Below are 16,362 nucleotides of genomic sequence, written 5' to 3'. Positions count from 1 at the left end.
ACCCCATCCCTCCCACCCCCCACCACTCCAGCAACCCTCAGTTTGTTTCCTGAGATTAAGAATTCCTCGTATCAGGATAGCATGTTATATTTAGTCATCATTACCCTAAGGAGTTAGGCTACTCCTGGCTGTGACTGTTTCTCAGACTTTCCTTGTTTTTTATGACATCAGTTTTGAGGAGTAATGGTCAAGTATTTTGTAGATTCTTCATCAACTGGCATTTTTGATGCCTTTCTCATGACACGACAGAGGTTATAGATTTGTGGGAGAAAGACCACAGAGGTAAAGTGCCATTTTTACTACATCATATCAAGGGTACAGACTATCAATGTGACTGTAACTGTTAAAGTCTACTTTGATTACTTGCTGTGGTTATACTTTTTATGTGTCTCCTTTATAAAGTTATACATCTTTCCCCTTTCCATTCTGTACTCTGAAAGTCACTATGCATATTAAGAAACAACATTAAAAAATAAAACATATTTTAATACTCCTGTATTTTTATTAATTTACTAATATCTACAATATTTTATTGAATTTCCATTGTACAACATTCTTCTAAAATGTGGGGTAGAATATTAACGTTATATTAATGTAAATATAATACTGCTCTTTAAAATTATACGTTATAGACTGTGGTAGTTAGCAGCTGCAGAAATATCTTATTTGAATCTCATTGTAACCTAGTAAGGAAGACAAGAACAATGACAGCTCATTCTTTGAAATGTTAAGAAACTAAGGAACAGAGCTTTTTCTTAAATGGTTTAGTATAGGTTGCTTGCATAACTTGGAATATTTTGTAATTGGTGCAACCAAAACAAAAACCAGGTTTTCTGACTCATAAGTGTACTTAAATATAAAGCACATACTTAAACTTTGAACTTTTTTCACTACTGCTAATGTAGTATATAATATTATTTAATGAGAAAACACAAACCCTGATTAATCATCATAATAAAATGTAATGTCATTTAATGTTTTCATATATAATTATATGTAAATGGATATTGCAAATTCAGTAAATACATGTCAAGATAATAACGAAGCTTTAAGATACTTCAGTTCATGTTAATGTCAGTAACAAAAACTAATACATAATTAATTCTCTACTTATTCGTAAAAGCTTCTACATCCAGGGACAGGGACCAGGATGGGAAAACCCAGGGAAAAAGGCATCAGTGATATTTCTATTGAAAAAAAAAAACAAAAACAAAAACAAAAAACAGCCTGTGACATACAATACTTACCCTTTTATATTAGAAGAGATGCCAAGTAAAAGAGAAATTTAAATTAGTGTGTGTCTTTCCCAAGGCAGAACTAGTACAAATGGATGAAAGCTACAGGAGAGCTTTATTCAGTATAAGGGAACATTTCCTGATACTGAGTTGTCAAATGTTCAGTTGCTGCATTGTGAAACAGTGGCTTTCTTGTCTTTGAAAGATTTCCAGTATAAAGTTGTCTGAAGGGACTTTTGCAGAAGATATTTCTTAATTGGGTGGGAGATGGGGCTTGACGACCTCCATGGTCCATTCTAATGACCATATTTACATTTCTAACATTTAAAAATGTTCATAAGAGAATTAAGCTGCTGTGAAATACAGAGGTGTTCAAACGTATTTGCCTTGATTTATAATCAGATATATGAATTATAGTCTATTTATTCCTGACCCTCTGGTCCACTGTATTTTTCTATTCTTGCCTCTTAGAAAGTCATTCAGAAGATTTGTTTCAAAAAAGAAAAAAAAAAAAAAACACTTGTTTATCAGACACCTCTTAGGAGAGGTAAAGATTTATGAGGGACAGGGAAATATGTCCAGATAATAGGCAGTCTACAGGAATCATCCATGCTGGAGGGGCACAGCGCTGACAGGACCTCTTCTCCACAGCTATTCTAAATCAGATGATGCTTCCAAGGTTGTAAGAATTTAAAGAGTAGTATTTAATAAGTTAGAAGAATTTAATGAGAAATTCTCATTGCAGTGCTTACTGTAGCTCAATTAATTTCCCCTTTCCCTCTTTTTCTTCCCCACTTTTGCGGTTATCTGTCCTTCAAACAACTACTGATTGACTGACCGACTCATTCGTTCATCTCATATTTGTTCAGCATGGACTATGGTAAGGACCAAAAATGCAAGGACATAGGACAGTGGTGCTGCCCTGTTTGATCAGGGTCAAGTCAGGTTGGACGCACTAGTTCCTTGGTCAGGCCACTGCTGCTGTTGTTCCCCAAATAAGACAGAACTCCCCACATCACACCTTCACAGGGACTCCCTCTGACATCAGTTCTGACCTCTGTCCAAGAGACTGGACCAGTCACACTTGCTCTTTTGGCACCAGCAGTTCTCACAGCCTTCAGATGATTTATCCTGCCTCATTTTCTGTAGTATTTGAAGGCTTTTAGCCATGCCTGCCAAGGCACTGAGAAAAACAAACCCTCTTTCCAACTCCAAAGACATCTTCATTAGTGTGTTTCAACTCAACAATTATGATTATTTTTGTTGTAATATTACAATGAGCTGTTTTTAAAGGATGTAGGGCCTCAAATGATATCATATTCTGCTTTGCACTTGGATTAATTAATAACATGCATATTAGGCTGTTTTTCAGATATATGCAAATGCATTTTGTGTCTATTCTGGAAGACTAAATGTGATAAAACTAGAGGTATGCTTTTCAGATTAAACCATGAGATTTAGATTAGATGAAAAAATGCAGGGGATTTATCTAAATGCTGAATTAGTTTTCTATTGTTTCAATCACAAATTACCACAAGCTTAGTGGCTTGAAAACAAAATACTAATCTATTATCCTACAGTTCTATAGGTCAGAGGTCCTAAATGTGTCACACTGGCATAAAATCAACATGCTGGCAGGGATGTATTCTTTTCTAGAGGCTCTGGAGAAGCAATATCTCCTTGTCTTTGGCAGTTTCTACTGGCCTCTTAGCTTTCTTTAAGTTCTGGTCCCTTCCTGCATCTTTGGGGCCAGCAGCGTCAGACCTCCTCCTCACATTGCTATTTCCATAGTTCTTTCATTTTACTTCCTTCCACTTTTTTTTTTTTTTTTTAAGGTAGGCTTCACAGTCAGTGTGGAGCCCGAGGTGGGGATTGAACTCATGACCCTGAGATCAAGACCTGAGCTGAGATCAAGAGTCAGATGCTCAACTGACTGAGCCACCCAGGTACCTCTTATCTTCTCTCACTTTTAAAGACACTAGGAATTACACTGGGCAATCCTGGATAATCCAGCCTAATCAATTTATTTGAAGGTTAGCTGATTAGAAAAATTAATTCCAACTACAACCTTAACTCTCTTTGCCATGTGAGATAATATTCTCACCGGTTCTAGAAATTATGGCATAGATATTTTGGGGATGCTATTATTCTGCCCATCATAGATACACAGAATAAAAATCTGAAATAAAACCAAATTTAAGTGCTAGTTTAGAGTTATTGACTAAATCATATTTTCAAATTTCTTTTGTCACTCTTTGTAACTTATAGATTAAAAATTAGGATTTTTTAAAACAAATACATGGTTATTCATTTTTTTTTTTCTGGTAGGGCAGTTAACATTTAAAAGGTGTATATAGGATAGATATGATAGTGATAATCTGAGAAGAACTATTTTGGCCTTAAGGAATTCCAGTGAGAGAAGCTGATAGGTTTTAATAGAAAAATAACTACAGTGTGCTGCACTCCTGGGGCATTGTTAGGGAGGTATCCCAGACTCGCTTAGTGCTCAGTGAATGGTTTAATGGGAGATTTCCACCTGTGTGTGATGGGAAAATGTGCTAATGACTCTCTATGGGCTAAAATGAAGAGTTGTATGAATCTGTCATTTTCCTCTTGTGATCACACAACTCATTATATTTCTTTCCTCTTTGTCAGAAATATGTCTTAACTGTTTTATAGTTCTAGCTCTGGAATTGCACTTCTTTTTTTCTTTTCAATCTACTTCTTCAATCCCAAATAATAGGTATTTTTTATTCCATGTGACATCAGTATTTGCATTTCCTTCATTTACCTAGTGAATTAAATGTTTATTATTATGAAACAATCATCTCTATCTTTGGTAATATATTTGCCATGAAGTTCACCTTACCTGATATATCAACAAAGCTCCCACATCTATTTTTCATTATTGTTTGCACTGCATTCCTCTATACTTGTACTTTTGTTCTACTAATGTCTTGATTTTATACCTTCTCTGGTAAGAAATATATAAATGTTATTTTTGTTGATATTGTTGTTGTCCAGTCTGACAATCTTTATATGCAATTGGACAGTTTGGTCTATTTAACTCTATTGTAAATACTTAATATATTTGGACTTAAATCACCATCTTACTTTGTGCTTCCTACTTGTCCAACTTCTGCTCTTTTATTTTTATTTCTTTTATTTTCTTGTGGAGTTCTCTTTCTGTATTAACATTATTTTCTCACTTGTTCCTTGGTTAATTTTTAAGTTATACACTTTGCCTATTAAGTTAGGGCGTCCTCTAATAAGTAAAAAAAATCTGTTTTTAACATATCAGGTTTTATTTACATTGACTTCTTTTGGGCATACATGATATTGCTTTGGGATACATTTTAATTCTGTTTATCTAAATACCTCAAGAAAAAAGTAATATTGTTTTATACAATGTTCATCTAAATTTATTCATAAGCTTATCATTTTCTTTACTATTTATTCCTTCCCACATCTCCAAGCCTGCATCTAGAATTTTTTCTTAAAAAAAAAAAAAAACCTTTCAGTATTTCTTTGATTCAACATTCTTTCTTATGAATTTTCTGTATCTTTCTATTTGACTGAAAATGACTTAATTTTTTTTTTAAGGATTTTATTTATTTATTTAACAGAGAGATAGAGAGCACAAATGGGCAGAGCAGCAGGCAGAGGGAGAGGGAGAAGCAGGCTCTCCGCCGAGCAGGGAGCCTGACATGGGGCTCGATCCCGGTGGGATCATGACCAGAGCGGAAGGCAGCGACTTAACCGACTGAGCCACCCAGGCGCCCCTGAAAATGACTTAGTTTTACCTGGGTTCTTAAAGGATATTTCCAAAATATGTCAAGATAAGATAGCAATTATTTTCTTTTAGTACACTGCCTTTTTGCTTACATTTATTTATATTAAAAGTAACTCCTGCTTCCGGCTTTAGACGAAAAGAAATAAGCCCACTGCAGCCCGTTTCTCACACTGACCATAACTAAATACACTGGGCAAAATATAAAAGGCGACTACATGAAAAATCTTTAAAGAAATTAACAACAAGGACACTGGGGAGAAAGTAAAAATTTAATAACAACTAATATGATTACAGTGGGTTTCCTGTTTTTGTTTTGTTTTGTTTTTGCTTCCTTTATTTCCCAGAGTTGACATGAGATGAAGACAAATTAGATCATGGACAGCAAAACTGTGAGAAAAGCTCATCTTTCTGACTAGAGGCCTGAGAAAGGGCCCCCTGGGAGTCGTGGGTTCTGGAGAGGACACTCATGACATTTTCTCTTTTTGGCTCATGACCCTGCTCCAAGGCCAGGCTGTCAAACAGCTGCTGTGAGCACCTAGAAATCCCAAGAGAAAACCCACCCTTTAGAATAAAGAACTAGGAAGAGGGGTCCCCATTATGGGAGGGATCCTTATTACTTCTCTCTCTCTTTTTTTTTTTTTTTTAATGCTGTTTTGCCCTGAAGGAGGGTTTAGTCATGAAGCAATGTACAACAGTGCAGGAGGCTATAGTTTGAGAGAAGCTCTGACTTTCTGGACAGATCAAGGACAGCTCTTCCCTGGGAGCCAGACAATGTGGGGAAAATCCTAGAGACAAGCAAGAGGGAGAAGAAGACACCCTAATTCCATGGATGAACTGAAAGAAATTCTAGGTTCATTCTTATGAAGTGCAGAATAAAGACTTTGAAAACTCAGCTGATATTAGATACACCACCTTGGGAAATAAATCAGAACATAATGTCTGAATCTAAGTTGTTGTTTGTCTGCCATATTAGTTTCTGCAGTACACCAAACAATGACTGCCCTCCCACCACTAAAAAAAGATATCCACATCAAATTCCTGGAACTTACAAAGATTTCCTTATTTGGGAAAAGGATCTTTGTAGACGTAATTAAATTAAGGATCTTGGGGCGAGATTATCCTGGATTATCTGAGTGGGCCCTAAATCCAATGATGAGTGTCTTTATAAGAGACACATAAAGGAGAACAGGCACACAGAGGAAGACATGATGTGACTGTGGAGGCAGAGATTATAGTGATGTGGCCCTGATCAAATAACCTTTAATGAACTATGTCAGTACTCAAGGAAGTGATGTTTTTAGTTTTGCATATTTTGTTAGACTATACTTCTGCTAGAAGTAAGGGGGAGAAAGGATTCATTAGGTTATGAAAGAACAGTGGTAATGAGAAGATAGAGATAATGAAGAGATCGGAATGGGGAAAGAAAGGTTGGAGTAGAAAAATAAGGAAAAAGTAGAGAAGCCATTCCTGGTATTATAGACATGGCTCTAAGAGGTGGGTTGCTGGTTCCCACAGAATGTCTTCTGACTATTCCTGTGCCAGCATCATCCCAGATGGGATCTTCAGTCTCCATGCCGACTCTTTCACCCTCCCCTCTTACCCCATCAAATGGTTGCAGCTGCAATTCTAAAATCACTAATGGAAGCTCAATAATGCTATCTCAAAATTCAGTACTGCTTTAGTTCAGGATACTTTTATACTTATATGTACATACATATACATAACTACATATATCTACTTTATACTTATATGTATATATATCTACATATATATCTACATATATGTGTACATATATCTACATTTATATGTACATATATCTATATGTACATATATCTACAATAAATATGTACATATTTATTTTCACTTATTTAACTTACATTGATGGTTTATCATGTTTGTGAATGAAAACTTAAATGTGGGGTGCCTGGGTGGCTCAGTTGGTTAAGCAACTGCCTTCGGCTCAGGTCATGATCCTGGAGTCCTGGGATCGAGTCCCACATCAGGCTCCCTGTTCGGCTGGGAGTCTGCTTCTCCCTCTCCTGCTCCCCCCTTCTTGTGCTCTCTCTCTCTCTCATTCTCTCTCTCAAATAAATAAATAAAATTAAAAAAAAAAACTTAAATGTGTAAGTATTCTTGAACTGATACACTGGGATAAAACTCTCAAAATAAAGTGATTTTCTTTAAATAAGTATTCCAGAATAGCTTTCATGATGGATATAAATTCACTCTTAGGTAAACACCAAGTAGTTATTGTAAAGTTACATATATACTGCAGAAATTTACCACGGCTGAGAAACTCTATGGTCAGGTATTCCTTGAATCACTACTTACATTGTGCTTTGTGAGGTTTGAAATGTTAGTTGCTATTGCTTGTAGCCAGTCAATACAGTCTTCAGCAGAGAGGCACTGAATAATCCCACTGCAGACCCCGTCCACAGCAATGACTTGAAAAGCATTTTGCCTGCAGACATGTCAGAACAAATCAGATCAAACATCATCTTATTTATCTATTTGCAAGTTGAAATAGTATCTGTTGAAAGCTTTTCTTTTACACAATACAAATACAGCTTCAAATTCATATGTGCTTATTTCTCTTTATAAATATCTCTGTTTTTAAATGGAACACTAAGAATGAACCCAGACAACATATAATTTTGAATTACTAGAAAGTATCCTGAGATTCAGATAAATTTGGAGAAGATTTGAGTTGTAAAATATATATTATGTAAATGGAAGAATATCTAAGACATTTTAGAAGGCTTATTTTCCCAGTTTACCATAAAAATATACATAGAAGTTTATTTATTACTTTGGCTGACATCATTTCCTCTTTACATTTCTCTTTTTTTTTCTTTTAAGATTTTATTTATTTGTCTAAAAGAGAGAGAGAGACAGAGAGCAACAGAGATAGCGAGAGAGAGCAGGAGCGGGGAGGAGAAGGAGAAGCAGGCTGACCGCCGAGCAGGGAGCCCTGTGGGCGGCTCAACCCGAGGACGCCAGGATCATGACCTGAGCTGAAGGCAGTCGCTTAACTGACTGAGCCTCCCAGGCGCCCCTTTACATTTTTCAATGCATTTTGTGATTTACAATGGAAAGATCACCAAAAAAGACACACAAACATTAAACATCGTATAAAAAATCACCTGACGTCATGAGCAGCAGCATTTTGTTAGCTCTAAACCATGTTCAACCTCAGTTCATTCCTCTTCTCAAAGATAGTTTGGACAAGAGGTTCATAGCTCCTCCTCAGATTCAAATTTTCTCTGAATTTCTGTTAATGTTGTGCATTTCAATAACAACCAAACTTTTCTTTAAAAGCCAATGGCCAATATAAATATCCTTATGGTCTTTTGTTGATTTTTTGGTCGTTGTTGTTGTTAGAGAAAATTAAATGATGCCATCCTAAATTGTTTACCAAAGTGCTATAGAATTCAAACTGGCTCCCTACAGCTTTAATGTTGTTTTTTTTTTCTGTATCAAGTTCTTGCATATTTAGATATGAGCTTAAGGGACAAGAATTAATAAAATTTTCAAAATGAATGGAAGTTAGCCAAATTGCTTGGGCTTGAGAATTACTCTGTTGTGTAACATGATACACTTTGGAAATGCACACATTATATTTAAATATCAGCCAATTATGAAGAAATAGAAAAGTTCTGTAGTTCAACATTCAAAGGCTTTGTAAGTTATATAAATTTATATCTTTTTCTCTTAATACCTTTTCTGTGTTCTGCATTTTGTAACTAGGTATATGTGGATAGTAGGCAGGATTTCGCTTCCCCAAAGAAAGAACACTCCACAGAGCACAGGTCTGGCTCAACTCCCTGCCTTCCTGTGACACTAGTCCATATTTCATAAGTGGACACATGCTAAAGCTTTCGCTTCTAAGGCACTCTGCATCTAAGTTATTGATATTTTTAGAGAAATCTGCTCTTATACCCTTCACCGAGCCCTTTCAACTGATAACAGGGAAGTGTTCACATATACTTTTTTTGTTTTCTCTTAAAAATACATGAAAAGACTTTAGAAAGTACAACTACTGTCTCTTTGAAGTAACATTCTTTTGAATTTGTGACGAGAAAAAAATATGCATTGCCTGAAAAGAATATTATAACTTCACGTGTCTTTCTTAGCTTTAATTTTGATATTCAGCAGTGAGGAAGACATTTAAAATATTCAGAGAGCTCAACCATCCATGGAAAATGAGAACTAATTTGAGTTAAGTAATACACATTTCTTTCCACTCTCTGATGATTATAACCTTTGCTTCATGTACCATAAATTAAAGCATGTCCTGAATGTATTTGTCCTCTCTGCTTTAAATGAATCATGGCAGCTTCTGATATTTTTAGCTGATTAAAGTAAATACACTTAAATCAAATCTGCAATCTATGTGATCATATACATTACATAGTCCCTGGAAAGAATAATTCTGAGGGACTAATCTTTTTTAAATCCAGGCTTATATGTTAACATATATCACTTTTTACATTCTGTTTCAACTCTCCAGGTTGATTTAATGGAAACCCTTTCATGAATATAAGTGAAATACTTGAACAGTTCCTTTGCTTCCATATGACTTCTTCCAAAATAGGCTGGTCATAAGGATTATAGTCTGGGTCATATTTCTTCCTCTGCTATTGAATAAATGAGAGTATTGGCAAATTAGACCACTTAGTTGTGACACAATTTCCTCTATAGGAAAATGAGAATAATCTACTTTACTGATTTAACAAGTATTTATGGAGTAACTGGTGAGATCCAGATAACTTTCACATATCACTGAAGCTCTATGAATAATTTTCCTGTGAATAATCCATTAATATGTAGTCTTGACTGCAATATTTGAGAATGTTTAGTGGACTTACTGCTTCATCAGGCACTTAGGAAGAACTATAGTGCTTTTGAAATCAATAGACTACATTATCCGTTTATTTGGTATTGGGAGACATTAAACTTTAACAGTATTTGTAGTAGTCTAGAGGATACCCAGACAGAATTATGATTCTTAATATACACACATGCATGCACACACACACTTGCTGAAAAAACAGTTACAATATTAGAATTAAATAACCTGAAGTTATTATCTGCTCAATATTTTTATATTTTTCTAAGGATTCTTGGCCATTGCTCTGGCAATGAAAAGTTGCTAAATTTCAGCACAGGTTTATTTTTTTTTAATACAAATTTATTCTTCCTTTGTGTGAGAAATATTCTGCAAACTATAAAAGTTCATACATAATTTTCAATATAATTTATGCATATGTAAAAATTTACATATATGTCTGATTAACACCGTTAATAATTCACATTTTGATTCATTGCTGATTTTATATCTCATGAAGGCATATATAGCAAGATGTTAAATTTGTGAGGAGTGAAAAGGAGAAAGCAGAGAGAGACAGCACTTCAAGCACGAGGAGCAAGAATTGCAGACACTAAAGTACAGCAGTTTGGAGTGGCTGGATTGCCACATTCATGAGGGAAAGGGTAGAATATGAACATGGAAAAGCAGGCAGGCTTGGAGCAGAAGGGCTTTGTATGTCAGTCGAGGGGCTCAGAGACGAGAGGGAGCAACTGCAGGCCTTTATATAGAGGACTACCAATATTACAACTGGTAAACTATGAGAGGATATGGAACTGAAATAAATATGTGTTAGAGTGAAAATGAAACAATTATCTCAAGGGATTTATAAAGTTATTAGAAAAGATGTGATTTAATAATACTATTTTTTAAATGGAATTTGAGGAAGAGAGTAGCGTCAAAATTACTTCAAGCTTTTGGTTCTCACTGGCTGAAGGGCTTCGATGGAGAAGAGAAGGGAAAGCATTTAGACAGGAGATTGTTAATCCAAAACCAAATATCAGGAGCATGTTGGGAGAAATATGGACTTTTTGGCTTGGACAATGTGCATGTGGGTAAGTGGCGAGTCATAAAGTGGGGAGATAAAGTAAAGCCTAATCATTAAGAGCTTTGCAAAGCATGTTACAACATTTCTACCTAATCTTGAAAGTCAGGGGGTGCCAATGGAAACATTCAAGCATTGGAATGAAAGGCTCATATTTGTATTTTAGAGAGATCTCTCTGTGGTGGTTAAGAAGATAGGAAAAAAATGATAATAAAACAAAGGGGGATGTAAGAGGGAATTGCAATACTCAAGATGGACAATGATAAGAGTCTGTTTCGAGAAAGTGGTTTTCTGTGTACTAGGAGAGAACATTGACTCAGGTGGAATTAAAAATAAGCCATCTACTTGATTTGGTTATTAAGTATTTGGGAAAGGAAAAAAAAATTAAAAGGCACTTAGGTTAGTGATTCCAGCAATTTACTCTATTTCTTGTTGAGTTCAATTCACATTCACCAAGTTCAAGATCATTTCTGCACTGGGCATCCTATCTTGGTTGACCGCCTCATTATAGCTTTCATTGATCAGGCTAAAAACTTAAACTTTTTGGTGAGGTACATGAGGAGCTCTTCTGAACTATTTTGTTACCCATTTTCCAAGGTTTAAATTTCCAGTTCGTTTCATGATTTGAAACACAATAACTCATCATTCTCTAAGTAAGTCCTGTAATTTTATGCAACTATGTCTTTTCCCTCCCCAGTATTCCCTTTGTCTGAAAAGCTCTTCTACCCTACTCCATTTATTATCTGCAAAGTTATTGCAAATAACTTAATTTTATGTAACTTTCTGTCCTCTAATTTTTCTATGTGTAAAATAAATATAGCAACATTTATCCCTCATACCTAGTATTTTAAAGACTTTTTTAAAAAGCAGTTTTAGGTTCACAGAAAAATTGAGGAGAAAGTACAGAGATTTCCAAAATACTCCTTGCCTTCACACATGTATAGTCTCCCCTATTATCAATGTTCCCCAACTACAGTGGTACATTTGTTACAATTGATGAACCTACACTGACACATCATTAGTACCCAAAGTCCATAGTTTACATTAGGGTTCACTCTTAGTGTTCCATATTCTGTGGGTTTGAACAAATGTATGATGGCATGTATCCATCATTATAATATCATACAGAGTATTTTATTTCCCTAAATATCCTCTCTGCTCAGTGAATGAGAATTCTTAGCTCCCCATATCCTTCTAGGTATTCAGTGTTGTCACTGTCCTGGGTTTTGGTCACTTTAATAGGTATGCTGGTATCCCATTGTTGTTTTAATTTGCCCTTCCCTGGTAATATATGATGTGGGGCATCTTTCCATACATTTACTTGCCATCTGCATATTATCTTTGGTGAGGTGTCTGTTAAGGTTTCTGGCCTATTTATTTATTTATTTATTTTGGTTGGGTTGTTTGATTTCTTATTGTTGAGTTTTAAGAGCTTCATCTTTCTTTCTTTCTTCCTTTTTTTGGGGGGTGGGGGGAGGCATAACAGTCCTTTATCAGATGTCTTTTGCAAATATTTTCTTCTAGTCCATAGCTTATCTTCTCATTCTACTGACATTATCTTTTGTAGAACATAAATTATTAATTTTAATGGAGTCTAGCTTATCACTTCGTTCTTTCATAGATCATGCTTTCAGGGTTGTGTCTAAAAATCATCACCACATCCAAGTTTATTCAGATTCTTGTCTATGTTATCTTCTTGAAGTTTTATAATTTTGTGTTTTACATTTAGGTCTCTGATCTATTTGGGGTTAACTTTGAGGAAAGGTATAAGGTCTGTGTCTGGATTCATTATTTTGCATATGGATGTCCAGTTGTTTCAGCACCATTTGTTGAAAAGAGTCTTTTCTCTGTTGTATTGTCTTGGCTTCTTTGTCAACATCAGCTGACTGTATTTATGGGAGTCTATTTCTGGGCTCTCTATTCTGTTCCACTGATCTATTTGTCTATTATTTTGCAGTACTACACTGTCTTGATTATTGCAGCTTTTGCTAAGTCTTAAAGTCAGGTAGTGTCAGTCCTCTAACTATTCTTGTTCTTGAATATTGTGTTGGCTATTCTGGGTCTTCTGACTCTTCCAAAAAAATCACAAAATAACTTGCTAGGATTTTGATTGGGACTGCATTGAATCTAAAGATCAAGTTAGGAACACTGCATTTTGACAATATCAAGATTTCCTATACATGAACATGGACTGTCTCTCCATTTATTTAATTTTCCTTTGATTTTGTTCACCAGAGTTTTGTAGTTTTCTTCGTATAGATCAACATTTCATTTATCTGGGTGTTAATATAAATGGTATTGTAATTTTCATATCAAATTCTCCTTCTCATTGCTAGTATATAGGAAAGTGATTAACTTTTGCATATTAATCTTGTATCTTGCATACATGCTATCAACACTTATTAATTACAAGAATTTTTTTGTCAATTCTTTCTGATTTTCTACATTCGTTATCATGCCATCTGTAATCAAAGTAAGTTTTATTTCTTCCTTCTTAATTTGTATGTCTTTTATTTTCTTTCCATTATTTTAGAAATCCATTGCTTTTGGTAACTTGAGATTGGGTTGTCATTCAAGACAGTTCCACTGTCAAACTTAAATTCTGACATTTCTGTTCTTTGACTATAATCTTTTCCTTTCCATCACCACTTAATTATCTTATTCTTCTTCATCTTTTTTAACCCTTCTAATAGTCTTTGTCCATAAATTTATTCAGCATATATTTGCATTCCTCCATAGACTGAGTTCCCAGTTCATCCATATCAATTAAGTGTTTTTTTCCTGTCCTAGAATTTCCTGCCATTTTGACTTCCAGCTATTTCTACCTTATGAATTCCCAGCAGTTAATAACTTTAATTGAATTAAATTTATAGCTTTTTCTTCCTGATGTGTCAGAATTCCCTGGAAAAAAAGTAATACTTTGTGCAAAACAGTCCCAATACAATTGGTATCTGGGAATCAGGATCCTAGTACCTGTGATCTAATTTGCCATCTTTCTACCCTCACTGCAGTCAGCATTATATATATTGCAGGTTCTTTTGCTTACCTAACAGTCATCGTATTTATCTCACACAACTGGATAATCCTGTTCCTTGTAAAAACTATTCCATAGCTTGTCTTTCTTCAATTCTTGAATCCTGCCTATCTCTATGTCATTCTGAAAAGACAGCCTTGAGTTCCAACTCTTGAATATCTGGTGTCTTTACCCTATTTTTTTGTTAAAATTTTATGGGTTCAAAAATTTTTTATGGGTTTTAGAAATACGTATCTTTTTATTTTATCAATCAGAAATCTTTTACCTAAGCCCAAAACTTACTGAAATATGCTCTTTTAAAGTTTATTCCTTATTTGTTTTTTCAATTTTCCAGATATACTCATATTCGCAGGGACTCTATCCTTCTCTGGCTACAGAAAATGTTAAAATGTAATTGTTAGGCTTGTATTATTGAACTATCAATAATTATGTCATAAACTTGAGAAATAAAATAAATAGGGAATATCTGACAAGATAATTTTTCTCTAGGTTGAAAAAACTAAGCAAAGTTGGTCTAGAATTGCCCAAAGGAAATTTGAGCTTTTCCAGAGAGAGAATTGTGTATCTTAAAGGAGTTATGGCACTTTCTCCCTTAACGCCACAGTACCAACGTATAGGAACAGATGTTAGATGGGGTTATGGAGAAGATATGATTGCCAGTTGATCCTCAAGCTAGACCCAGGCTATTGGAGGCTCCTCACCACCTACCCTGTCCTTAGAATGTATGTTCTGCCTACCATTTCCACAGTGGGAGCTATTCCAAGGACATTGCCTTGAGAGAATAAGGTGTTGTTGAAACCATCTGGATGGTATACATGACTGAACCCAATTAAGGCTTCTATATCAACTTAAAGATTCTGTTCGGTGAGTGCAGAGATCTACTCATTTTGCAGTCACCCAAGACAAACCACATAAGTAAGTTCCTTTGCTTATTAAACCTGTCACCTACTAATCTGGAGTGTTCTGCCTCTTTCTTAGGTCTTTCCTTGCCCTTACATGAGTAAGGGGGCCAGTTTGCAAACCAACAGGTGAAGAGGTGGAGTATATATGAAGATTGTGCTATACAAAGGGACACTTGTATGGCTTGTGGGTAGGTGGGTAGGTGAAATCTTAATGTCATTTAGTTGAGTATTTTTTGAAAATCATTGGTTGTTCCTGGTTTACATGAAGCAGAGTCCATGTGGACCTGTTCACCTATCACAGAAAATGGAAAAAGTGAATAAGTTTAATCACTCTGGATCCATGTGTATAGGACCACATGTAACAAGAGATCAGTGGAATAGCAAGAGTAATGGTACACCCAAACAAGGAACTGTTTCTCCTCTAGCTTCTCTGGTATTGACTCCTTTCTGCCAATTAGTAAACATGACCTGACCATGATATGCCTTGAACTTCATATCCCTCTTTTCCCCCTCATCACATTAGCTTATCCTTTACACGCTGCTTCTCTTTCTTTTTTTTTTTTTTAAAGATTTTATTTATTTATTTGAGACAGAGAGAATGAGAGAGAGAGCACATGAGAGGGAGGAGGTTCAGAGGCAGAAGCAGGCTCCCTGCCGAGCAGGGAGCCCGATGCGGGACTCGATCCAGGGACTCCAGGATCATGACCTGAGCCGAAGGCAGTCGCTTAACCAACTGAGCCACCCAGGCGCCCCTGCTTCTCTTTCTTTACTGTCAATATTCTTCTTCATTTTTTCTAAAGATTTTATTTATTTATTTATTTATTTGTTTGTTTGTTTGTGTGTTTATTTGAGAGAGAGAGTGGATAGGGGCAGAGGTAGAAGGAGAGAGAGAATCTCAAGTAGACTCCCCACTGAGCATGAAGCTCAATGTGGGGTTCAATTTAACGACCCTGAGATCATGACCTGAGCTGAAATCAAGAGTCAGATGCTTACCCAACTGAGCCACCCAAGTGCCCCTGTCAATATTCTTCTTATAATGAACTGTTTTCAATTCAATTCACTTCAAAAATCATTCCACCTTAAATCGCTTCAAAATTAATGAGTTTCTGAGTCCTTTCAGTATTTCTTTTCTGTAGTTAATAAAATCAACAACTTTCTTCACCTTAAAACACTATTTACAATAGATTCTGTTTTTATAGTACTATAGTCAGTCTTTTTTTCCCACCTAGTCACTTCTTTTCTATTTCATACCATCACCTGTTTTTCTTCCTCCTGAGATCCCCTAACATACATTGCTGAAAAGTCCCATCCTTCAATGAGCAATTATGAATTGAGTGTTTCTTATTCATATTTGTCCCCATCATTAGAATTCATTTTACAAAATTCTTGCATGTTAAAAGCACAATTCTCACAATCACCATCCTTGCTCTCTGTTCCAGTACTAAACTTCATCCATAAGTGCCTAAAAAAAATGGTACCAACTCAG

General features: G+C 35.4%; 1 protein-coding gene across 1 annotated transcript in view; it reads right to left on the bottom strand.

Moving 5' to 3' along the window:
- The window catches only part of SNTG1 (syntrophin gamma 1), a 703,456-nt gene that overhangs the window by 140,998 nt on the left and 546,096 nt on the right, over positions 1-16,362 (bottom strand). The window contains exon 8 of the mRNA XM_081816797.1: positions 7,360-7,489. Within this exon, the coding sequence (XP_081672923.1) occupies positions 7,360-7,489 (130 nt within the window). The remainder of the gene's footprint in view (positions 1-7,359; positions 7,490-16,362) is intronic.

This window comes from Leptonychotes weddellii, chromosome 4, assembly GCF_054177405.1.
Source record: "Leptonychotes weddellii isolate Sample4059 chromosome 4, ASM5417740v2, whole genome shotgun sequence".
Classification (NCBI taxonomy): Eukaryota; Metazoa; Chordata; class Mammalia; order Carnivora; family Phocidae; genus Leptonychotes; species Leptonychotes weddellii.
The sequence above is the reverse complement of the archived record's forward strand: the minus strand, read 5'-3'. Positions and strand labels throughout refer to the sequence as shown.